The 26,336-nt window shown below is 43.0% G+C and overlaps 1 protein-coding gene across 1 annotated transcript in view; it reads right to left on the reverse strand.

Annotated features, from left to right (window-relative positions):
• TENM4 (teneurin transmembrane protein 4) overlaps positions 1-26,336 on the reverse strand; it is a 200,853-nt gene that overhangs the window by 22,055 nt on the left and 152,462 nt on the right. The window contains exons 17-21 of the mRNA XM_088140888.1: positions 25,921-26,170; positions 23,508-23,528; positions 14,561-14,793; positions 11,671-11,825; positions 317-1,194 (exon numbers count right to left, since the gene is read on the reverse strand). Coding sequence (XP_087997014.1) covers positions 317-1,194; positions 11,671-11,825; positions 14,561-14,793; positions 23,508-23,528; positions 25,921-26,170 — 1,537 coding nt within the window. The remainder of the gene's footprint in view (positions 1-316; positions 1,195-11,670; positions 11,826-14,560; positions 14,794-23,507; positions 23,529-25,920; positions 26,171-26,336) is intronic.

Consider the following 26,336-nt stretch of genomic DNA (forward strand, 5'->3'; position numbering starts at 1 on the left):
GTATAAGTGATGATAGCTACAAAACTAAATGCCTTTAAGAAAGAGGAGACAAGGCTATCATGGGACATGGTATTCTATCATTTCCCTGACAGTCAAATAGAAGCTTCAGGTTCAGACAACAAAGCCCACCACTGATTTTTTAATTCATGGGGCAGAAGTCCACAATGGAGGAGGCCTCTTCTCTCAGCTCTATCTATGGGCTTCTTACTGACTGCTGTGAGAAACCAGATACCACACTAGATGGTCTCTTGGCCAATGCATGAGTGGGGAGAAAGGGCACTCTAAGTTCGAGAGGATTATCCCAACAAATACTCACTCATAAAATGTTGTCCACCCATTTTCATTGCTCTTGGTAGCAAGGAGGCCAGAATTGCCATGATAAGTCATCATAGCTACCTCTTGGCCCTGTGCTGTCACACTCTTGAGGGCGCTGTTGGTGCCAATCGTGAGCCAGTAGACCTGGCCATCTGGCACCACCAGCCACAGTGGCATCCCGGTGGAATCCCTCCGGATGTTGACTAAGTTTCCATTATTGTCAGTAATCAGGGTGATGTCACCATCTCCCGTGTAGGTAAAATTGTACAGGTAATCTCCAGTAGGAAGGCTCTGTGTGAAAACATGTTTGCCATTGGTGTCAAACAAGTAGAGTTCCTGATCGATGGGTGAGGATAATTCATACAGATTCTGTGTATTAAGGAATGGCTTGTTTTTCCGGATGAAGCGGATTCGGATGTTCCCGAGATCAGCCACGTACAATTCACCATCTGCACATACCGCAAGGGATGAAGGGGCATTGAGCTTGGCATCCTTTGCATACCCATCATCCCCGGAGAAGCAATCGCAGTTGGCATCATTCTTACAATCACAGCCACTTGGTGCCCCTGCGACCAGTGAAATTTCTCCATTAGTGGTGACTTGTCTAATACGATTGATCTTCTTCTCATCGGTCTCAGAGATGTACAGGACGCCACTGTGAGAGACGGCCACAGCTGTGGCGGATTCCAAAGTAGCATGAATAGCTACCTTACTCAGAAGGAAGTGATCAATACCTGGAACTTGACAGTGCATTGGCCGACCTGCCACTATGCGCACCTGGTGATTTTCAGAGATCTGCAGTACAACATTATTGTCCAGAACATACAGAGAATTGTCCATTGGGTTGACGGCTAGGTCTGTAGGCCATTCCAAACGAACCTTGTAAAACAGAAGAAGAAAAGGGTGAGATCATTTACTAGTTTTCCATTATTCCTTTTTAACATTTATTCAGCAATAATGTCTTGAGTGTTTCTAGATGGGAGAGTTCTTGTGGCTACCAATCAAGGATCGTTTGTTTTTGTTCTACCTTTTCCTCCCTAATGGACTTTATGTGATGATTATGGAAAAAAAAAATACACCAATGATGAGAAATGTCTAAAAGGAGATGACAAAGCTGTCTTGATCCCTGTAAACTTCTGTGAATGGAAGCACTGCTCCCATGGAGTAGATGAAAACAGAATAGTATATAATATAATAAATCTATGTTAAGTTTCCAAGGTCTTGCTGACAGCCCTTGAAATCCAGTCACTTGCTGCTGGAGGAAACCCTGAAGAAAAAGGAGAGGTTTTACTGGGATTTGAAGATAATGCATGGCGCCACTATGGAATTTTTGTTCAAGGTCAATTTATTATTTGGACAAGACAAAATGTTCTCTCCAGGAGAGTTCTTACAGAACATAAAGCAGCTCAGATTTAAACAGTTTATTACCACATCTTGGAGAAAGGCTACCTCTGTGGTTGCTCAGAGTTGACACTGACTTGACAACACTCAATCAATCAATCAATCAATCAATCACTCAATGCCACGGGACTAAGCTGACGCTTAAATTTGAAGTTGATGAAGCCTCCCCCACATCATTTGGGAAGGTTTTTACTAAGAATACTTATTCATGATGATTTCCTTTTACTTGGCACTGGACCATCACAAAAAACCCTAACCCTAAGACAAAAAGCATTTTTAAAAGTTGCATATCAAAAGCTGCTGAAAGCTGAGAGAACGTGCTACATCTGTCCGTTCTTAGCAGAAACCTTTGTTTTAGAGCTTGGTTCTTCTGGAAGTAGTAAATAGATTTCTGTAGCAAAGGCAAAAACCAACTGACCCTTTGCAGAGATCACCAAGGGAGGGCATCTCTCACTCCACGTATTTTCTGTTGATGTACATTTTTATTTTGCTTTGTTTTATTCTTTTGGCATGGAGGAGTTTTCTATTGCTGGCACCAACACTCTAAAGCAGTGGTTCTTAACCTGGGGGTACTTTGGGCATATCTTGAGGGTAATGGAGTCATTTGTAATTCCTCTTTTTGAGTCGAGGGACTGCTGCTGCCAAGACGCTTGTGTAAAACAAGAATCGGGTTTTTTTGGTGGGGGTAAGGACATTATTCAAGACGGGAAAAGGGGTAATTGAGTCCAAGAGTTTAAGAACCACTGCTCTAAAGTAGTCATGTCCAGATGTTCCATCACATAGAAATGTCCTGTTCTCTATCAGCACTCAGTGCAGAACACAGAATAAAGGGTGGAAATTACAAGTTTATGTTAGGATGTAAAAATCTTCCCAACAGGACAAACAGTTCAGCAGTGGAACCTCTCATTGGATGTGTTCAAGCAGAGACCGGACAACACTCTGCCTGGAATGCCTGAATTTGGATTCCAGCATTCAGCAAGGTCCCCTTTCAACTCTAAGATTGATCCCATCAGAGAGAATTAGGACACAGAGAGCAAGCTCTCATTTTTGCATTTTTGGGGGGGGGGGTCTTCAATATCTGGCAAATAATTTTAATTTTGGGGACCCCTGAGAGGGGGAACACTGCTCTATAGGATGAAAGGGTAACAACTGATAGAGTGGCAGGAGGTTTTAAGAGCTCTTCCGGTAATTGATTGTCTTCCAATAAATGAAAATGCAATCAGTTGTCCTGTGGGTGGGTTGGACTTCAGTTTCCACAATTCCTAGTCAACCAGATATTGGCCCTGTGAAGTGGGTCAAACTGACTCCAAAGGTTTGACTGGAACTCTACTTTACTGATCTAGGTATGGTAACAAAATCTTGAAAGCCTGAGCGTGTTTCTTCTTCCCGCCTTCTTATACCCCAGAGAGTTAGGGTAGAGCTAGTCTGAGTTTCACCCTAATGTTTTCTGTTTCCTGGGCTTAAAGCACGTTGGTGTATATGCTTTTGTAACCACCGTTGCATAGTTTCTCCAAGGTCATCTCTGAGGCTCTTTGTACCTGGCCTTGCTGACTCAGAATTTGAGTTGTTCACAGAATCACAAAATAGGACCCCTGGGAGGATCCTGGGGATCATCTAACCAACATCCCTACCCAGTGCAGGAATCCATTGGTATAGCATCCTAAATAGATGGCCATCCAGCCTGTTTTTATATATCACCAGCGAAGGAGAGTTCACTACCTTCCATGGTTGAGCAGCTCTTTCTGTCAGCAACTTTTTCCTGATGTCTAACCAAAATCTGTTCCCATAGACAGGTAGTCCTCATTTAATGACCACTCGTTCAGTGACTGTTTGAAGTTATGACGGTGCTGAATGAGTGGTACTTACAACTGGTTCTTGAAGTTCTGGCTGTCCCAGCACCCCTGGAGTCATGTGATTGCAATCTGGGTGCTTTGCAACCATCTTGCACTTACGACAGTTGCAGTGTCTCGTGGTCATGTGATCACCATTTACAACCTTCCCTGCCAGCTTCTCATAAGCAAAGTCAATGGGGAAGCTGGCAGGGAATGTTGCAAGTCACTCTGGCAAGTCGCGTGCACCCTCCCCCCAGCAGCAGCCACACCCAGTCCAGCTGCGCTCACGTGGGCCAGCCATGCACCCTCCTCTGCCCAGCACCAGCCACCCCTGGCTCCACTGCAGGCCTTACCTTAATCATGCCAGCCTGTTTGTGAGCCACCTGGGACTCGCTTAATGACCGGCGATCCTCACTTAACGATGGCAATGGGGAATGCTGGGATTGCCGTCGCTAAGCAATGCGGCTACGTGACATCATGCTTTACAACCACATTGCTTAGCGATGGAAATTCTGGTCCCAATTACCGTCGTTAACCAAGGACTATCTGTAGTTTAAACCCAATGTTTCTCTTCCTGTCTTCTGAGACAACTCAGTTCAGACGGTTCTGTCCTATTTTGTCAGATTCTTGAAGACGTTTGTGTCTTCCCACAGTCTTCAATTCCCCAGTGCCTCCAACAGTTCCTTTAAGATTTTCCTTCCAGGCCAGATCATTTTGTTTGGTCTGCTCTGGACCTGCTCCAGTTGGTCAATGTCCTTCTTAAAATGCAATGCCCAGAATTGGACACAATATTCTTGATGGCGTCTAGCCAAAGCAGAATAGAGAGGAACCATGACTTGAAATCCAAAACATCTAGGGGACACTACACTGGAAACGACTGCGAAGACCTGTGCACAGAGGAGCAAAAGCATTTGATTTGGTGTGCACACACAACTAAGGGTGCCTGCACACTGCCTGGTTTCTCTTTCCATTCCCTCAGAATCAGCTGGAAAACAAGTCATGATTTTCACTTCTCAGACTCAGAAATCCTTAGGAAGTGCAAAAATCCCTCATCTGCTCACGTTGCTGCAGATCCTGCAACAATAAAAATTTGCTCACTCCAGCTGTACACACCCCCACGGAAATAAAGAACAGATCTAAGAAAAACGAAGTAACCTAGTTCCTTCAGAATCCTAGGTGTCCAGTTGTGTACTGCATAAGGAATCTCACATGGTTCATCTTATTTCTAAACAAAATTAAAATGTTCTTTCTAGAAAAGAAGGAACCTGAGCTTCAATTAAATCTGTGCATGTTGGTGCATATATCTGGGTATTATGAGCATACCTACAGAGGAACATCTGGCACATCAGCCTCATCCATATTCTTGGTCATGAGTGAATCAGATGAGGATTTCCCATTTAACCAGCCAATTAAGCTAAAGCCAAGTTTGGGTACAGATGAAGTCTCCTTTTGAGTCAAGCTCAGCTTTGGGTCTTCATGGAGATATTTGTGTAGTTTTCTTGACAACAACACAAAACTGCCATCTTCTGGGATAGTTTCCAACTTCCTTTGACTTGAAAGTCAAATACTTTTTGGAAAAAAAACCCTTTCTTTTTCTGCTCCCCCCATGATATCATCCCTGGGTGGGTGGCTGGGGGTTTAAATTCAATCAAAACATGTTTCTGGCCTTTGCTTCTTTGCTTCCAGTTCTGCAACTGCTGTCTTCCAAGAAGAGCAATTGCTAATTAACCCCATTATTCCATTTGGGGCAATTCTACATTTTAGCCAATTGAAAGTGAATGCCCCACCGCTTGAAAGTTCCTCCCTGCAATCTTTCCAGAGAAACTCTGGAGGCATTATAAACTTAAAGAGATAAGCCACAAACTGCTGCTTTCATGGAAGCCTTCATGGTCCCAGTGAGTCAAGAGATTTGTAGACAACAGAGAAGTTTCTTTGTTTTCCTCCCAATAGAGACATAGCTTCCCCCTGCTCTAAAAGGCCAACCCCCTGGACCTCTTGCTTAAAGGGTTAAGTGGAGCTGCTAATATAGAAATGAACAGAAATTTCTCAGAGCAAAAGCATGTCAGCCACCAATCAAGGAACAATTGGAAAAAGGGCTCAAAGCTAGGCCCTTCTGAATCCTTTTTAATTATTTTGTGGTCTGGAACTAGACCACTTCTGCTCTTCAGCTGCTCTCTAGATTGGTCCAAAGAGACCATTAGGAAAAGTACACTCCATGAGTTTCAGTGAATCCTTAAGTGAACAAAAGCCAATAGAACCACTGCATGGTATGAAGCCAAACACAACATCTTTCTACAAACTTGAACTTAACAATTTCCGCGTAGTTGTTAGAAGATCCAAAATAAGAAAACAGTAAATGTGGCAGGTGCAGAAGTTTGGAACACCTTCAGTATTTTGTAATACAGGTAGTCCTCGCTTAATGACCATTTGTTCAGTGACTGTTCAAAGTTATGATGGCACTGAACAAGAACTTATGACTGATCCTTGTTGTTGTGGCCGTTGCAACGTCCCTGCAGTAATGTGATTGGAATTTGGGCACTTGGTAACCAGCTCACAATTATGACGTTGCAGTGTCCCCAGTTAACATGATCCCCATTTACAACCTTCACTGTCGGCTTCCAACAAGCAAAATCAATAGGGAAGTTGGCAGGAGGTCACAAATGGTGATCGTGTGACCACTAGATGCTGCAACTATGCTGGATCACCTAACAATGGCAACTGGGACTGCTGTAACTGCCATTGTAAGTTGGCATGGTCACATGACATTGCACTTTATGACTGCATCACTTAGTGACAGAGTTCCCAGTCCCAATTACCATCGGTAAGCGAGGACTACTTATAACTCCTTTGCAAGAAATAATGGCTTCTAAATGTATCCTGTAGCCAGACAAGAGCCATTCTATTCTTGCTTCTGGAATTTTTCCCACTCTTCCTTGCAGAACCCTTCTAGTTCAAAAATACAAAGAGGCTGTGATTGTTGTTCAGCATACTTTCCACAATAATGGGCTCCTCTAAGCAGTTGTCCAAGCATTTCAAAATGAAGATAAGTTTATAGAAAAAACATCTGAAAATGCTTCCAGCTATCAATTTCACTGAGAAATATTGCTAAGAAATAGAAGCCACGTGGAACTGTTGAAGTCAAGGCAAGATCTCGAAGGCCAAGACCAATTTTGGTGAAAACTGCCCCAAAATTGGTGAGATCTGCAAAACAGAACTACAAACGACCAGCTGAAAAAGTTAGTTGATACAGGTCCACAGTACTGTGTTATACTGTCTCCAAATTGGATCCTCCCCATTTCACCTATATCCTCTTGAAGTGAATGTTCATGCTTACATTTATCTTTCTCTTTAGCTCTGACTCATTTTCTTTTTCTGCCAAACTGCTCATCAGCAGAGAAAAGCTTTCAAAGTATCCAAGATCTCTTTTTTTCCAATACCTCTCTTAGAAACCTTTTTATAACTGCACTGTAATTCCCAAACTTTCTGTTCCCTCAGCCCTATACTGGGCCTAAAACCAATTTTCCTCAAGTAAACCCTGTTCCCCATTCTTCTTGCTCCCAGGTATACTAATATAATCAAGGCTTGAGATACCAAATTTGACAGCTAACATTTGTTTTGGAGCTCCATCTAATCAGAGTTCTTAGGCATTTTTCCTCTTCCCTGAAGAATGCACTGGGATCCTTCCATTCTGTGTGCTTTATATGTGTCTATTACAAACTCTTTTAACTGGAAGAGATTGTTGCATATATGGAAACGGGTGTCAATGGCCTTTCCCCAAGTATGCACCCTCCAAATATCTTTGGGATTATATCCCAAATTCTTCATGAGGATGAAGATCTAACACATCTGCTGGGTCCCAGGTTGGAGAAACTCTCGATTAGAAAAACTAGAATTCTAGAATCTTAGATAAATTAGAATCCTAGAGTCTTAAGACTTGGAAACGGCCAATGAAGTCCCAAAGTCCAAACTCCTGCTTACTGCCAGAATCCAAAAGAAAGTGTCTCAGGCAGATGCTTGAACACATCTGGCGAAGGAGAATATACCACTAGTTAGGGAAGGATATGTTTGTGACTAGTTATGAGGCACAATAGGAAGATGACAGAGTAGTTCTAAATATCATTTGTGGAAAGAGATGGGGAGGGAGATGAAAGGAAGTCCTCTTTGTCTTGATTCCCTGCTGTGGAAGTGCCTGATGGGCCCATGCTGAAAAACAAGGCAAGCTGCCAGGTCCAAACAGAGCTTTACTGACCCATGTTCTCCCAGCCATTTCAACCAAACCCATGGAAGCCGCTCTCCTGAAGGACCAGGATATTAACATATGAACTGTACCTTGATTGTACTCTGTAAGCCTATCTTTGAAAAATCCAGAGTGACCCCAAAACGAAATAAAAATCCTGGATCGAAGCCTGCGTCAAACCTTTGTTTGCAGAATGGAAACCAGAGTGTGCTGATGCAGAATTAACAATTGTTTGCTTCACGTCCCCCAAGCAGGTGGCCTCTGTAGTCCTGTCATTTTCATCCTGCTCGTAAATGGCAGGCAGTGGGGTAGCCAAGCAATCTTTTCAAATTAGAGGGAGAAAGAACTAAAAGAATAGGGGCCAGGTGGACAAGTGAAAATTAGATGGGTGGTTATAAAAGGAAGAACCCCGTTGGGTTCTACTGTACCTCAGTAACGGCATTCAAGGGTATTAGCCAATAGCTGGTTTTAGCAGAACAAAGAATCTTTCCTAGAACTATTCAAATAAGCATTTCTGGCATATGACCATCTTGGATTTAGAAGTTACGGCTTCAGACCGGTATCACAACGGACAGCGCCTTGTCCTCGATCCCTAGACTTTAGGCAACATCAGGCCTGCCTGCCTGCCTGCCTTAGGCTAGAAATTCAGTTTTAAAATACATTAAAAAAAACAAACAAACAGTGGGAATTCAAAAACACAGCATGACAGCAGTCACTCACAACCCATTTGCAATCTGATGCCATTCAAAATTCGCCATCTCCCTGCTGTTGATAATTTGGGCAAGGAAGACTTCAGGTACTGCTTGCGAGATATTAAATTGAACTCGTCCCCCCAAATCCATTGAGTCTTCTATACAATGGAAAAGTATTCATCGTGAGCCAATCAACTGTATAAGCAAATGAAACTGAAGACATTTCGAACTGGGACGTGTTGTAATGTATACTTACAATAAATCCTGCTATTTACATGCGTGCCGTATTATAATTTGTAAACTGGACGTCACTCTTATCTACCGGCTGAGTTGTTACAGAATATTATCAGTCATTTTAACTTCTGAGGGAGGAAGCTCAATGACAGAATTTTGATTGAGCTGTTCAGGTTTGGAACAGTTGAGGTTTATTTCATCTGAGAAAAATCCATATAAAACTCCATAACGCTTATTAACTGAGGAGCAAACTAAAGGGAATAGATACATTAATTGATTGATTGGACTTATATGATTACCCATTTTCTATACGATAATGCTGGGTGGCTCATGCTATCTGCAATTAAAAATGTAAAAAATGAAACAGTAGGACAAAACATCAAGCTTTGCCCTGGGGCACCATAAGCCAGTGTTGTCCAAACTTGGCCACTTTAAGATGAGTGGACTTCAACTCCCAGAACTCCCCAGCCAGCCATGCTGGCTGGGGAATTCTGGGAGTTGAAGTCCACTCATCTTAAAGTTGCTAAGGTTGAGAAACACTGCCATAAGCACACCATTCCAGCTACACATTTGCTGGGAACAGCTTCCCCTCGAGTCCAATGCTTGGGGGGAGATCCAGCCAGAAGATTAAAAGGGTAGGGGCCCTCTGGATCTCAGGGGGTGTCTGTTCCATAGGGCAGGGGCCACTAGGGAGAAAGCACACCTTGTAGATCCTGCCAGAGGACAACATTTAAGGGAAGGGACCTGGAGCACATCAATCCTATCTAATCTGGTGGGATGGACAGATACCTTTACAGAGAGAGGTGGTCCTTCAAATAACCTGGCCCCATGCCCTGCAGGGTTTGAAAGGTGATAACCAGCACCATGCAACAGTGCAACATGGGCAAACCATGGGGTGCCCAGAAATGCATGCAATCTAAACCAGTGGTAGCTTCCAGCTGAGCAGCCCCATGGAGAGAGCTGTCAGCCTTGCGAGGTAGTCCTGACAAGAAGCACACCCAGAAGTACTAGCTCTACCTTTACTGTAAGGTTACATTAATAGAATCTTGAAAGCACATCTCTCCCCCCTTGCCTTTACAGCCCAAGAAACTAGGGAGGGTCCCTTCTGGGATGTTTGCCACACCTCCCTTCCTTCTGCAGGCTCAGCTGTCTCTTATCTGACCGCTGCCTAGTCTGTGGCTCTTCCTCTCCCAAAGTCCCACATACCATTATAAGTGCATTTATCCTGCATTAATCAGGAAGCGACCAAGATGTGAGTGACTGTGAGCAAAGCCTCCTGGTCCAAGAATGGGCGTAATGGGTAGACAAGATGGATTCCTGCAAAGGCCCCCTGGCCATGGCTGCCACATGCTCCTCTTGCAGGAACCACGAGTCCAGGATGACCCTCAATTTCTGCATTACCTCTATCTGGGGGAGTGCTACACCATCCAGAGTCAAAGATGACAAGTCTCTTGACCCCCTCCCACCCTGGGGGCAACAAAACCCCAGAACCATTCTATCTTGCTCGAGTTGAGTTGCAGCTGGTTTTCCTCATCCAGACCCTTACAGCCTCCAGGCGCTGGGTAAGTACCTGAATAGCATCGGCTGACTGGCCAGGGGTGGAGATATTTAACTGAGTATCATCTGCATACTGCATATCTGGGCTGTTGAATGACCTGACCCAGCAGCTTCATGTAGGTACACCCTATAACAGAGGCCTAGGGCTAGATTTCTCATACACCCAACACTAACTGACCATGGAGGAAGGAGGAGAACCCAATGCAAAATAGTGCCCCCCCCTTCCAACCCCTGAAGTTGGTTCAGAAGGACAGCATCACTGACAGTATCAAAAGCCAGCACGAGATCCAGGCGGGTCAGGGTGGATGCGATATCCCCATCCTCAGACTTCCAGAGGTCATCCACAAGAGCAACCAATGCCATCTCAGTACTAAACATTAGTATTAAACATTAATAGAATGCAAGTATTCTTAGATTTTATCAACAGGAGGAAGGAAAGGAAACCTCTATAACTTTTCCCTTCCTCCTAGTGAAAGAGCGGGAAATCATTTCAAACCCTCGACTTAGCACTGTATGCTGCATCTTGGGCCAAAAAGATTTCCCATCTCCAATGAATACTTAGTGATTACAGCAAATATATTTACATCAGGTCTCCTATGTTTGAAGAACAGTTAAGTCTATGTTCCAAATAATGGGAAACAGCTCCAAAACTTAGGAGGTATGTGAGAAAGACCTTGAGAAATGGGGCAAAGAGATGCTGCCTAGGGGATGGTCAGATAAGAGGAGGCATAGCCCACAGCTGCATAATGGGGAAAGGAAGAGACTCAGAAGGGACCCTCCCTAACTTCTCAAATTGTAAGAGACGGTGGAAGATTTGTACTTTCAGGCTTGGCAAGATTCTGTTAATGTAGCCTTATAATAAAGTAGAATTAGCTCATCTGGTCACGTTTCCTGTCTGGTCCACCTGGGAAAGCTGACATCAATCTTGCAAGTCTGAAAGTACACCTCCCCCCAACTCTATGATTCTAGGAGGAGGAGGGATAGAAAGCAACAACAGAAGTTTTGCTAAATTTTATTCTGCTCAAAGGGGTAAGCAGCTTGCAGAGTGAGGATGTGACTAGAGCTTTTCTGTCAAAGGTACTGTGTATTTAAAAAGTAATTTTGGCTCAGATGTGACCAGGAGAAGCCCATGGAACAGGAACAGGTATCCAGTCATTGAACCCCAATCTTGAAAGATAATGACAGGGATCAGCAATTAGATAATGCCAGGGATCAGAGCAAAAACTATAGAGTGGAAAGACTTATCCAGATAAAGTTGGTAGTACAGGTTATAGGGAGAGCTACTGAACAGAAGAAAATATAATTCACTGATAGAGATATTTCCACCATGAGAAGGAACACAGAAGAGGAAAAAGGTGATACAGTTACAGAAAAAAATCACACATAAGACACATATACCTACCTGAGAGATATCCATGACTGAATCACAGCTCAGAGGCCTAGTGGATGTCAGGTCATTGGAACCAAGGACCGTTGAAATGATTCCATTTTGGTCAACGCGTCGGATCATAGTACCATCCACAAAATAAATAAATCCAAATTTGTCCACTGTGATACCTGTGAAGAGGAAACAAACTCTGTAAGAACTTAGTGAAGCAATGCCTGGTTATTAAAATGCCTGTTGTGTTGTTCCCCACTCGCTTTTTGGGGGGCAAATGAAGAAGGGGGACCAAGAGGAAGGAGAAGACAGCCAAAGAGTTCCAGGGCTGCTTCATGGCCCTGAACTCTGACGTTGGGGATAAAACATTTTAGAAGAACTGGGGTGCAAGGCAGTTGTGTGCAGAAAAAACCTTTGTTGTACCAGCTTCCACCCTAACAAGCTAAGACCATGCTTTTTTTCTCATTTTAACTCCAGTACCAGACAGCAGTTCAGGCTTGGGGATAGGGATGGGTCTGAGATATTTTCACTCTAAAATTGGACCTCTCTGTTGATCTACCTATATGAGTATATGCATTTGTGTGTGCGTGCACGCATGCCCATATATACACACATACACCTACCCACCCACGAGTCCTCTGTCTTCATGGATGGTTGACATCTAATTCTAAAGAAGCTGAACTAATACTTTTGGAAGCTGCTCAAGATCTTCGCCCGCACACCCCCAGTCTCCAGAAAGTGTGCACACTGGAGTAAACGGAATCTTGACTGTCTTATCTTAGATTTAATTAGCAACCTGTCAGTAATGCAGTAATGCTCACAAATTTAGCACTGGGTTTTCAACATAAGTGATTTTTTCTTTTACATCTGAAATTTATCTTGCCGTGGGTTCCTGTTTCCTCCCTACTCTCTTCATGCATCGCAGTCTCCATTAAGGCCTTCAGGATAATTCCATAGCCATAGTATTTTCTTGGAAAAAACAAAACTATTCATGACAGGCAAGTGTTGTGGCATTAACTCTCACCAACTGCAGATTTAATTCATCCCCCCTCTTTTTTTTTTTATTGATGGTAGGGGAGGAAAAGTAAAGCAGGAAATAATTGGACAAGGATAGGTCTAATTTACCAGGAGTGTGGAAATTCATTAGAGACTTTTGCAGGCCATAGGATGAAATGGATAGACAATGGAAGTGTGCAACACACTTCCACACACACAACCTCTGTGTCACTTGAGCTGGTTATCTGGAATCTTAACTTCTGATTGCTAAGATGATTGGAAAATCTCCAGTTCAGTTCCTAGATGTTCTCAACATCTCTGTGTTAGGTGTTATAGGTGAATAAAAACTTTTATCATGAACATTTTAGAAATAAATTGTAACATAGCCCAAGGATCTTAAACATAATTCACAGACTCACTGCCCTTCAGTGAAATTGAATAATGGATTTAAATCTCATGAAGGCAGGCTGGTTGTTGTTCGTGAAGTTCTCATGTGGTTTTAATATTATGGTTATTATCAATGAACTTAGCTAAATTATGGACGTTACATCAAATCTCATGACTTTAGCTTTTCAGCAACTTTAAACAACTCAGGTCCAGGGGGGTAGGATGGGAGGCAGGCTGGACCAGGATGACCCTGTGGGTAATTTAAATTCTCTGCTGGTGCCACAATCCCAATCTGAGTGGGATACAGAACCATTTACAAAAGAAGGAACATTTTCAATGGTCTCATTCCTTCCATTGTCAAAAGCAGACCTGGAGTATTTGACATGAGAGTAAAGTGAAAGACTTCCACACACAGGTCTATTCTGTCTAGGAATCATGGGAGTTGAAGTCAAACATCTAGAGAACATTAAGCTGCAACCTAGGTGGAAGCCACCAGCTGCCAAAACAGGCTCTGACATATCTTTTACTTTATTTTATTGCCAGCTGATCTGCCTCCTCTGTTAAGTGTGTTTTTCTTTCCCAATTTAAGCATGTTTACTCCTGAGATGGGCTTCAGGCCTCTTTCACACTAAGCAGTTGCATTAGAAGAAGGAATTTCAAGACAAGCTGCAGTAGTTAAAAGGTCCACTGCCTCTGTTTCTATCAACCATTTGAACCTCCTACGTGGACTCCTTTTTCCCAACCATGGAGCAGAGAGGCCTCAGGTTGGAAGGGGCCACTGAGGTCATCTGGCCCAACCCCAAGTTTCAAACTCCTGTTTCAGTGCAGGAGTCCCTATTAAAGTATCCTTGTTAGATGATGATCAGCCTGTGCTTGAACACGTCATCTTTCCCAGAAGTGGTTCTACTGCTCAGTTTTTCTGAACAGAAAGTTTCCCTTGGCATCTCCCTTGAATCTATTATCCTAGCCTGCACTCTGGAATAAGAGAGAACACAACTTCATCTTCTCCTACCTGATCTTCTTTTAGGTATTTGAAGTGGGCTATCATGTGGTAAGCTGCCCAGAGTTGCTTAGGTGAGATGGGAGGCCATACAAATTGAATGAATAAATGAATGAATCCCCTTTCACTCTTCTCTTCTCTTGGCTAAAAAAACGCTTTGCAGGATCTAGTTTCTGGTCCTCAGATCATTCTCCCTCCTACTCTCTGAACCCGTGCCAAGTCCTCTAAAACTTACAGAAGGGGATGCAGTACTTAAAGCTGAGGTCTAACCAAACAGAGTAAAATGCAAATGATTCCTTCCCACAATTTGGAAATTATATACTCTACTTGTGTTGATGCAGTCTAAAATGGCATTTTATCTATCCATCTATCTATGCGGCTGCTAACAGTTGGCAATGACTTGATCACACATAGTCAGTCAATCAATCAAAATGGTATTCGGCTTTTTTGCAGCCACATGGCGCTGCTGGCTCATATCCAGGTTGCAACTGACTAGTACTCCATTCCTCCTCTTAAGATCATCCCTCTTACCTCTGGGGCTTGTAAGCGTGGCTTCAGTTGCTTTCCCCCCATCTCCGCAGTGGGTGTCATCAAACGGAAGGCACTGGTCTCCTGTCCCGGCTACCACTTCAGAGTTCTTCACAACGTCCTTGATCACTGTAGTTGACTTGACTTTGAAGATGCGGCGGCTGCTGGTGTCAGATAGGTAGATGGATCCAGAGGTGGGGTCTGCAGTCAGGTAGTATTTATGAGCCGGGCTGTGACTGCAAAATTGAGGGCAGAATGACTTGTTTTATAACTTGCACTTGTGTACTAATAAATCAAGAACTGTGAGTGTGATGGTATCACAGCACTGTGAAGCCAGAAAGCCAACGTAAGCAAAGATACAGTAGATGGGAGAAGCAAAGCACTGGAAGAATGTAAAGACCTGGCTCTCCTTCTCTTTGTTAGCTGCTGCATCAGGCAGAGTGAAAACTAAGCTGGTTAAAAAGAAGTGTGGTTTGGAGTATCCATTGCTCAAATGGTATAGCTAGTTTTAAGCCAACCTCTGCCAGAAATAATATGCACTGAGATAAGTGATATGCACAGGATGAAACAGCATGAAGGAAGGAAGCAAGCAAGCAGTTGATCCCTCTCATGGTGTACAGTGAAGTGAGAAGTAAACAAGGAAAGAGGCTCAGGAGAGGTGGTGAAGAACACAAAGGCTAAAAACACTTGATTTCCTTCCACTTGGACCCGTATGTAGAGGGCCTTTGTGTAGGTTAATGACCAGCTCCAGACTTTTCCCTTTTCACATCTGCAGAAAATGGAGGCTGAGTTGTTTCACTGCTGGCTCTGTAGAGATATATACAAAAGCACAGCAAAACTAACCCAGTTTTCTGCAGAGCTTCTGAACAAGCAACAACTCTCAACTCATCCTGCCTTCCTTCTCTTGACCTTACATTATTTTCCATGTTTTGAGGTCAGTGGGAGGGCAGATGATGGTAGGTCACGTTTGCAATTTTTTTTGAGAGGCTAGAGAATCAAAACGGTGGTGGGAACACCATGGTGTTGATGTCCTTTGATGGATATGGCTTGAAGACAAGCAGAGCAGCAACCAGCAGGAAAACCAACTGGCAGCCATAGAGGACAACGCCTGTGATGGTTACATTGGCAGGTAGATATTGTGGGCTTTCCTTAAGGTGTTAAAAACCTGGATTTTCCCCTGGACATTGGGAATGTGAGTATGGCGTGATTTGGCTTCAATTGTTATTCTGTTGGGTTTGTTCTTTGTTTTCCTGTTCATTTCTTTGTTCTGTGTTTTTAAATCCTATGTTAGCCACCCAGAAAAATCAATCAATCCCTAATACAGTAAACTGGGTTAAAAATAGAGACATATCAACAATAAGGAACTAAACAATACCTGCCATCATGGCACCACTTGCTCAAGAGGACATTCCAACATTGCACCCATTCTCACATCCTCCAAAGCCCTCCAGAACATTGAGGAGAACCTTCCAAGACCACTAGCAGGGATGGGGCCAGCTTTAGCTCTGGTGGCCAGCTGTTCCAGAAGGATCCTTGGAGATGCCACTCCCTAGGGTCAGGGTCCAGAGCGAGCCTTCTCTTCTCAATTACATTGGATAGGCGGGTTCTACTCAAAGCAGGTGGCCTCCCAGATACCCAGATCCGAAGCCTAAACCAACACCTGGAGGCCCTATGGCAACCAGTACAATTCCCACAGTAACATAGATCAATCACTCCAAACCTGTTTTAGGGTTGGACATGGTTTGGAAATGATAAGGAGGTCAGGCTTCAGACTTTGCACAAATGCAACACCTGCTTGCTATTCATTAAAGTAGCCCAATTTTTTTCAGACTTCCATGCAAATCTGAAAAAAAAAGGACTTGCTGATTTAAGAGTTGATTAAGGAGTGGAAGTAAATTCATTTACTTCCTTAAAATGGTAGCATCTTGCTCGAGGCTCTTCTAGAAGCTGAGTATGGCTGAGTTAATTCTTTCCAGCTGTCACCTTGTAGTTACTCAGGTCAGCACTAAATAGATTTGAGAGCTGGGGACGGATGTTCTTGCGATCTGCACGGATGTGTTCTCTTGTCAGGTTTTCTATCCAGGTAAAGGCTGGTTTAAAGTCATTGCATCTTGTGTTGCATGTGGAAGACAGACTGGGAACTGGCCAGCCGTTTCCTTGCTTGAGCTGTTCATGGAAAGTTAAAATTTTGCACAAGGGATCCACACGGATCTAGAGCAGTGTGGATCTAGGTGATTCAGAGCCAATTAAAATCTCTCCCAACTCACTTGGTCATGACCTGGGTTTAGGACAAGATACAGATCATCTGGTGGCACTTATGTCCCACTTCTAGCGTGTCTACTGGCCTAAAAGGATTGGGGGGCAGTGAAATGGGTTGTAGGGGAGCTGTCTTTGAAGATGATTTGGGAAACTTCTGTGGATACAAAATTCAGTAATAACAATTGTGACTGGTCGGCTTTTCTCACTTTTAAGGGTTTCCAAACTCTTTTTAGACACAAGCTGAAATACTGGTTTGCATTAATGAAGCTTTAGACAGTTTTTTTAGATTTGGAAGAAAGAAGGGGCCATCAAGTCCAACCTTCTGATGAATGCAGGAATGTGATCTGGGATTTGATGGAATGCCTCCATTCTATGCCTACAATAGTATCTAGAGAAACCATTTATGGATAGCTAGCTCTGTGAGAAAGGGCATTTCGATGGGTTCTCAGCTTGGTGATGTTCCTCATGGGAAAATTTACCTGGAACTTTCAACTATTTTAGCTCCTGCCCCTGGCAGTTGTTCCAGGCTGAATCATCCTTCTTGGGAAGACCGAATTCCCTCTATTATCACAAAATTTTAACTATGCTAAGACAACTTGCTTTATGAAGTGTTGAATGTATGATAAAATATTGAATGTCACTTCATGTAAGATAGTACAGTGGATTTTGCCCAATATGTTAAACTAGATCAGTGAAAGATTGATAAATTTCATTATTTACATATCTTGCACAGTTTGGCTGGTTTTAATCCTGGTTAGTTTTGCTGCAGCACTGCATTTTACAAAAACCATCTGGTTACTTTATGGTTCAGTGGATTATGAGAATCCAGAAAATGGGTGAATTCAGAGACTGAATTGAGGATTTTGTGCAAATCCAGTCAACATGTCCCAACTGCAAACATAATAATGTGCATTTATTGCCCACAATATACCCCTTTGTGCTGTCCAAATATTTGCATGCCCTGCCTCTGACCCCCTTTAAAAAATGGCATTATTCAAGAGGAAATAATTTTCTCTGTCTCTCTCTCTCTTTTGCTTGATTTGGTTCTTTTAATTTCATATTTGCAAGCAGGGCACGGGGGAAGATATCTTCACAGTCAGGGGCCTTGAGTGCTGCAGGCATCCAAAAGGTTTAGTTTTTGAAGTATGCCTTAAATACTCTCCAGGAACACAATCTGGGAATGTCTTATCTAGCCAGACTCTCATTTTACTTATTAATCTCCCATGTTTTAGACTGTACCAGAAATTATAATTTAATATATCCTTCCATGTTTCTTTCCTCTAAATGCCCAACTTTTCAAACTTATCTTCCTGTGGCAACCCAAAGATTTAATTTCAATTATTTCACCATCTCATTTTTGGGTTGAGAGGAAGGGAGAGAATAAAACTTTCTGATTTATGCCAGAATATCCCTTGCGATTCTCCCCTATGAAAGTCTGCAGATTCCTGGACTTCCGGGGAAGAAATGGCAAACTGAAGACATCTCTGCTGAGAGCGTAGCTGACAACTGTGGTGGAATGAAGAGCTGTTGAGTAGACCAACTCTTGGTAATTCCTCTCCAGACAAGGAGAGGACTTGGGATCACCCACAAATGCTCCAGACAGCTGCTCCTTGTGAGGAGACCGCAAAACAGCAGTTTCCAGCAGAGTTGGAGATCTGGGGGATGAGGGAACACCATCTTCGCCCAAACTGCAGTTGGCGCCTTTACAGATATGGGGTTCATATACCTCATTCTAATCACTTTTGGAAATTGCTTATTAATTGCTTTTCAGCTATTAGGAATGACAAGTTTTTTTTACAACACTGAGTGAGTCTCCTTCAATCCTTCATGAAAGAAATTTTAAATACAGGTTTAAGGACTCAAAAAAAATTTTTTTTTAAATAAACAAAAGGGTGATTAGAATGTTGATTTTGGAAAGTTACTAAGGGTCCAGATGGATTTGAAATAAGATTTTGAAATTAATGGTAAGAATCCTTCCAGTAGGAAAATGCTATTGTTTTGAAAAAAAAATAACAGGATGAGACTTTGAAAGTTGGGTCACTAGAGGGAACAATGGACCCAGAAGTTAATTTTAAGAGTGTCTGCCATTATAGACAGACTGTGTTTAAATTAAAATAGATGTGTTGTTATCTCTGGTAACCCTTAATGGACTTTTGCTGACCAGGACTGAATGCCAAGGCTTTAAAGATTTATTTATAGATAAGAGATGGGATATGGGAAGAAGAGATCATTTGTATTTTAGGAGAAGGTGATAAGTTACTGAAATTATTTATCCTTGTTGTAATGAAGGGGGAAGTCATTTCTTTATATACTTCTTTTCTTTTTCTTTACGATATTATTTTTTCTATTTTTTTCTTTTCTGCATTTTCTATTTTTTTATTTTTTATTTAGTTCGTATTAGTTCTTATCTTTTTAACTGTAACGTTTAATAAAATTACTATGCAAAAAAAAAAAAGAAAGCCTGCGGCTTCCATCTGCATGGGATGACACGGATTCTTATTAAATGCAATACTCCGACTTCACCACTCAACTTGGCAGGTTGGGCTCCCTCTGTATCCATTCCTGATGACAGGAGACTGGCAGGACATCGACTCACCCATCACTCGATCTGGGAGAGGAATCCACCTCTCGTTTCAATCAGGCAGCAGCACTTGCTATGGGACTTTCAAAGCTCTTTTTGTACCACCTTTCTTCCAACTGGGTCAAGATGCTGCAAAGATTTACACACCCCTAATCAAGCAGTGGGACTCCCAAAGGGGCCTGCAGGGGTGGTTAAATAAGTCAAGATGGCAGCTGCGACTGGGGGCAATGCATATAAATGGAGAAGTGCTTGAATCCCAAATTTGAGGCTGCCTTCTTGGGACTTTTTTACCACCCATTTTTTACATGCATCACCATGGTTGTGGGTGCCATCTTGACTTTTTTGACCACACCTGGGGACTGTCCTCTACTTCCAGCTTCAAGAAAAGCATCAGGGATTCCTACTGAAGGATTTGTAATTGCCCACCTTTGGTTATAATCCCAATCTACCTCCTCCCAAAGCAATTTTACCTGATCTCTAGCTGCTCTATTTGATTTCATCCAGCGTATGGCCCAAAGTTACTCCACAGTTTTACTCCTAAGAGAAAAGAGGAGTGAACCCAATGGTGGTCCTCTGAGAACAGAAAGAGTCCTTGCCCTCATAGAAGAGTGTGGAGTTGGACTGAGGTGGAAGACAAAATTTGGGGGCATTTTTTCCTCGCTTCTAACACTTTTCACCTTGTTCTCACAGAAAGTCGCTCTTACCAACCCAGCTGGGCACAAATGGCCTTTCTGAATTCTCCAGTCTGTGAGCAGAGAAACTGGGTGGAAAATTTCCCCAAATTCTCTGAAGAAGGAGAAAACCTCCAGTAACTTTTCAAGGGAAAGATGTTCTTCCCCTTGAAACCGCCCAGAGTCACTGGGAGTCAGCCAGCATATAAATTTAATTTTAATATTATTATTATTATTATTATTATTATTATTATTATTATTATTACGGTATTTCTCTTAGCTGTGAGGAATTTTGGGGGGTTTACAGGGAGTCTGGGAAGCCAGAGAGGCTGCAAACTCCTGAAAAGATATTTGTGTAAGGAAAGAGGGGAGGCCCTTGGCCACCCCAAAACTAAACCCGTGCAAGAACCCCACAGCCATGGAAATTCTCTCCTCCTTGAAAAAAGCAAGAAGGCCAATTCTCTGTCATCAGATGGAATGAGAATGAGTTGAAAATAATTGGGTGGATTTCTCTACCCAGCACAAAGAGATGTGTGTTGGGTTACAAAATCTCTTCCCTAAACCGTGCAGCATGGTTGTAAGAAACAGAAACACTATTCCACCCTTGTGGGATCAAAGAGGTGCAACCTTCTAATTTCTTACTTGCGCTGGGAAAATACTCCATATCCAGATCCTTAAGCATTACAGGGTGCTTGCAAACTTACGAGGCATCACTCTGGGCATGAAAAAAACCTACAAATTTCTCTTCATGTCATCTGTGCCCCAAAACAAAACTGACCCCTTCTCCAAAAATACAGATGTTTACTACCCATTTTAGAATCACCCGACTCTCGGAACACACATGGGCATCTGAGGCTCCAGGGGGTGCTGTGGGGTCATCTTCCAGAAACCACCATCCCAAACTCCATTCCTCCTCCTTTGTCTTCAAAACTCCCCCTCCCAGCTAGAGTTTCATTGCAAAATAATGCCTTTTAGCTCTATGATATCTTTGTCTGCACCTTTCAAAAGGGACTGAATCCTCCAAAGTTTTTTGGGGGGTGGGGAGAAGAAGAATCTTTGTCTATTTATGGTAGGGTGTGTGGCAACTTTCTTTTTTCCAGTGAAGATCTGCCAAAAGGGAGATGTGCTGGAGAGAATAACTTTAAGAGGATTTAATGCCCTAAAGTTTGTCTACAGCCCCTGGAGTGCCAAGGGGAGAGTGAATTGGCCTTCAGAAGTTTTGGTTCTAGATAGCAGCACCTAGCCAGCCCTGGCTATCCTCAGATGCTAAGCAGGCACAGACTTGGTTACTATTTGGATGGGAGGCCAGCAGGAAATCCTAGCATTATAGGCTATGCTGGGAAGTTGGAAAACATTCCAGGAGAAGGAAAGGCAGATCATGCCCATAAAGGTATGGACGTGTTCATGTGGTCACGAGGTGCTGAGCCCAACTCAAAAGAATCTTGATTTTCAATAACAGGATTGTCCCCTTGACTGACCTTGGAAAGTTAAGCAGAGCTGGAAGTCGAAAAACACCCTGGAAGAAGGCAATGGCCAAATGCTTCCGTGTTACTACCAAGCAAATTGCAGAGATGTATTAATCCAGTCACTGAGGAGACTTGAAGGAGATTTTATCTTTACCTTTGAGACCCTGAGACGCCTTTGGCATGCTTGCCTCTTCCTCCTTCAATATGTGTTTAATAATCTGTCTGTGGGAATGACCTCAGGAGACGGGAGGAAGAGCCACAGCCTAGACAGCTGTCATGCAAAAGGTTTCTCAGCCCAGAGAAAGAAAAGGGGCGTCGGAAGAGTCTCAGAAGGGACCCTCCCTAGTTTTCTGGAAAATAAAAGGAAAGGAGGGGAGAAATGCTTTCAGACTTGCCAGATTCTGTTACATAACCTTACAATAAAGGTAGGTTTAGTACTCATGGTCTGTGTTTTTTGTCTGGACTACCTTGAAGGGCTGACATCAATCTTGCAAGTCTGAAAGCATTTCTACCCTCCTTTCCTTTTACTTTCCAGAAAACTTTTCAGGAAACTAGGGAGGGTCCCTTCTGAGATGCTTCCCACGCCCTTTTTCCTTCTCTGGGCTGAGATACCTTTTGCATGAAGGTTGTCTAGGCTGTGGCTCTTCCTCCTGAGGTCATTCCCATGGACCATTACATCAGGCTTCATCTAATTTCTGTATGCCTGTAATCACCTGCCCCAAAGAGTCCCTGACTCTCATGATCATCTTTTCCATGGCTGGTGAGAACAGTCAGGGCTGGGCTTCCTCCAGCTAACCAGTAAGGGTGCACAGTCCATCAGTCATGCACTGCTCAAGCGTTTGAAATGAATGAATGTGAATGCTTTGTATCTGAGATTCTGGGCCACCAAGGGGCAAGAAAACTGAAGTGAAGGAACAACTGGGAGCTGCAGAAGTCAGCTTGCCACTCTCTTCTCCACCTGTCCTGTGATGTAGGATGGGCAGAGATAATGCATCTATTGCTGCTTGTTGATTCTCACCCTTAATGCTTTGGATGGGGTGAGAACTAGCACTGACAGGGCAAGACCTCCAGCTTTCATTACTGAGTCCCTAGGCAAGATTTCTAAAACTAGCAAATAATGTCCCTACCCCTGCCTCTGTGTCCTCACTTCTTTTGCAGGATTTTAGGGAGGGATTTCAGCAATTTTGCAAACACAAATCCTTCTTTTTCTTTAAAGAGTGGGGAAGCAGATGGTTTAGCAACACAGGTCAATGTGAGCCAACCCGTCATGATTTTTGAAGACTAGTAACTTAGGCAAACCTATTTGCAAACTTGGCTGGGTCAATGTTTCTTTCCATTTTGTTTTTAATGCAGTGGTGCCTGACTGAAATATGATAGGAAGTTGGGAAAAAGTGACAGCAGGTTGGACATGGGCATTTATATTTATACAGTATTTTTAATAGATTATATTATATAAAATGGGCACAGGAGTTGCACAGTCTTTTTGCCCCTAAGGACTGATAATTTTCTGTACCGGGAAACCAGCTGCTGTTTTCCTTCCACAGAAGTGGTTCCCTAAAAGAAAACATCCCGATTTCTTGCAACAAATGAATAAATGTTGACGCTAAAAGTTAAAGTATGAAGTGTCCTAAATTAAAAACACCATGGTTTAGTAGGGTGCAGTGTTGGGTAGTGCAAGAGGTCAAAACCTGCAAGGGGGTAGGTATGGCATCGCAATCTAAGCCCCTACCCCTTTTGCATGTGTGTACAAAAATGGAAGGGCTTCGTTTGTGACACTGCCTGCAGATTTTGACCTATGGACACCCAGGGTGAGGTGGACCCGTTTTAATTTCCTTTGCATTCCATTTGTGATTCGGAGTTCTTTATCAGCAGTAACATAGCGATATTAATTACTGATAAGGTGCAAAGAAAAAAATAAAGAGCATGCAGTGAGACAGAGAAAAGGAACTGACAATTGACCACTTATGTCTTACCTATGTCTGAAATCTTTATTTCTGACAGAAGAGCAGGAACGCAGAGGGCAGAAGAGAAGAAGGAAGGAGGAGAGAAAAGGTTAGAGGGTGAATTCCAAGCACTGCTACTAGGTTGAAACGTTGACAGTAATAACCACGTTGTACAAGGCAGAAATAAATAAAGATTTAGCAAACCTGGTGTGGATACTTTCCAGAGAGCAGGCATCTTGTCGCAGACCTGCCTCGTATGCTGATACCTTCCATGGAAAAAAAATCATTTCCCTGGTTGAAATATAGCATAGCTAGATTGTCATGAAGTCCGCTGCTGTGTTATGTCTTCTTCCCTTGGAAAGCCCCTTGTCCTCTGAGCTGATCCACCCTCTAGCTCAAGACCACGTAATTTCTATATTCCTAATGCCCACTTCGCTCATGTGGCCTATTTTCAAGGTGCTCAATTCAAATTAAAGTCCAAGAGGTGGGGAGAGGCTGATGATCCCTATCCAGAAGGCTTATGGTTAAATTACAATTTTGTTTTGTAAAAAATTTGCACCACTGGCCAGTGTGCTGCTTCTTTTTCATGGACAGGCTGCTTAGCAGCTGGACCCTCGCGGGCCAGAGCAGCTGCCTTTAAGTTTTATTGTGCGTGAGTCACCAAGTTGCCACAGGAGAGAGAGAAAAAGAGAAGAAGCGAGAAAGAATGCCAAGCCAATGTTTAGGCTGGGCTCAGGGTTCCTGAACAAGTACCACAAACCTTCCCTTGTTGCAATCTTTCTGAAGCCCCCCTTTAAAGCTGCCCTTTGATTTCTGAATTCCAGACCTTGTCTCTCCATCTTTGCTGAAGAAACCACACTTAATGGCATTTCTCTCAAAGGAAACGCATGTGGAAAAGGCATGGAGAAAAACCACTTGGCCCCCAAACCCCACGTTTCCATTGGATGGCTCTCAGCCAAAGCCAACCAGATCTGTGGTCCTTTTTTTGTTTCTTCAACTTGGAAGTCAAGCATAAAGTGAGCAACGCTAGTGGAGAAGCTGCTTTCATATTGGGGTGAGTTTATAATGGGTTAGCAGTTGTCCTTTCCAGGAACTAAAATGGGAATCTTAGATACTGAGACTACTAATTCTTCTGCCTTTCCATTCTTTGGAATGGCAGGACAAGACATCCACCATCCTTCACCAACCTGGTTAGAAGGTTGGGCTAGATGGACAAAGATATTGATGTGGTACCATGGTTTTTGTCCAAGGGGTTGCTATCTACAGCACAACATGGCTTTGAGCTCCCACTCCTTTTCTAAACTACTATCTCTAAATCTTGGGAACACTCTGCTTGAAATCCTAGAGAATGGTGCTGCTCAATGGGATGTCATTGAGATAACTGGTTGAGTTAGGCTACATGAGAGTCTGATTCTGTTCAGGGTTTGGCTTCCAGGAGGCCCACTCACCATGCAGTTGTGAACTGCACCTCTAGTGCTACACTGACCTTTCCCTTTGCTCAGAGTGCCAAAAACGAAGTTAAATTCATTAAATCTTAATAATAATAATAATAATAATAATAATAATAATAATAATAATAGACACATGCAGGACCTACATCAGGGAGACTGTTCAGACCTGAGCATCAAAGCCCACAGCCATTTGTAATTCGGTGCTATTCTGTATTCTAGTCTTTTTTCTATCTAACTCAGTCCCTGTTTTTAGATGAAATGGAGGTTGTGTAACAGCACTGACTTATTAAACCCATTCCTTCTCCTTTTCGTTCTGCTCTTCCTTCCCATTTCAGTTCAGCTTCCAAATCTTCTGGGCCAGAATGTCTGTTCAGGTTAATAGAATGTGCACTAGTGGCATTTAAATAAGTTATGGAAACAACTATATAAAGCTAGGACAGATTCCTGGTAGTGAAATAAAGCCTAGATATCCCTTTGGCATGCAGATCTTGGTAGTGCCATCCTTGTATCCCCTGTCAAAATACCACTCTAATTGGGCAATGCTACTTTTTTGCAGAAGATGCTCTTGTTATTTTTTCCACCTTGCTCCTAATCTGCAGGGAGCTGGCAGGATAATTGGGAGAGGATAGCTTCTGGAAGGGTTATTTTGAAGATATAAATCACAGTTAACATGGTGTCCCAGTTATGAATGGCCACTGAATGTCCTCAATATCCTTGGCCTGTTGCCATTTGTTGCATCATTCTGCTAAGATGTGAAGTTTCCTTGGGGCTACCTCCTAATTTTCAGTATTCCCAATAGCGTTTGCACAGTGTAGAAGACGGTTTCAATGTTCTTTAACGCGAATTATTGTTGGAATTGCTCTATATTACATGAATTTTTGTTGGAACTTCTGAATTTTTGGACTGAAACATTTTGTTCCCGCTTTCCCCATTTGAGAACATCACCCTCAGGGCCACCAAAACATCCATTTTTACCAAGAAGCCCGGCATACCTTAATTCTAAGATGTTCGTGACATTCCCTGAAGGGAAGATTCTTCGTATGTAGTTGAAGTCTCCAACATAAAGGCTTCCATCGGAGCCACAGGTCAGGGCAACGGGAGCCAGAAGCTTGTTCCCATCAGCGAGGCCATTGCAACTTGGGCAGGAGATGCTCCTCCTACGTCCGTTCCCCATGATGCTCCCTATGACTGGGGGCTGCTGAGAGATGAACTGGTTTTCCCCGTTTCCTTTATGTAGGATACCTGGAGTGCGAGCAATAGAGTGATATGGAGATTTTGCACAAAGAATCAGCTCCAAAGGCCCTTGTAAGAGCTAATCTGAGATCTAAATGGCAAGGAAAAAGTATATGATTATGTTTGGCCCTCTCCATCAGCAATCTCTTCCAATTTTATTGGAAGAACTCAACTT

The sequence above is a fragment of the Python bivittatus genome, unplaced genomic scaffold (genome assembly GCF_059951505.1).
Source record: "Python bivittatus isolate LINGU-HERP-01145 unplaced genomic scaffold, Pbiv_v1 ctg000340_np1212, whole genome shotgun sequence".
NCBI classification, from domain to species: domain Eukaryota; kingdom Metazoa; phylum Chordata; class Lepidosauria; order Squamata; family Pythonidae; genus Python; species Python bivittatus.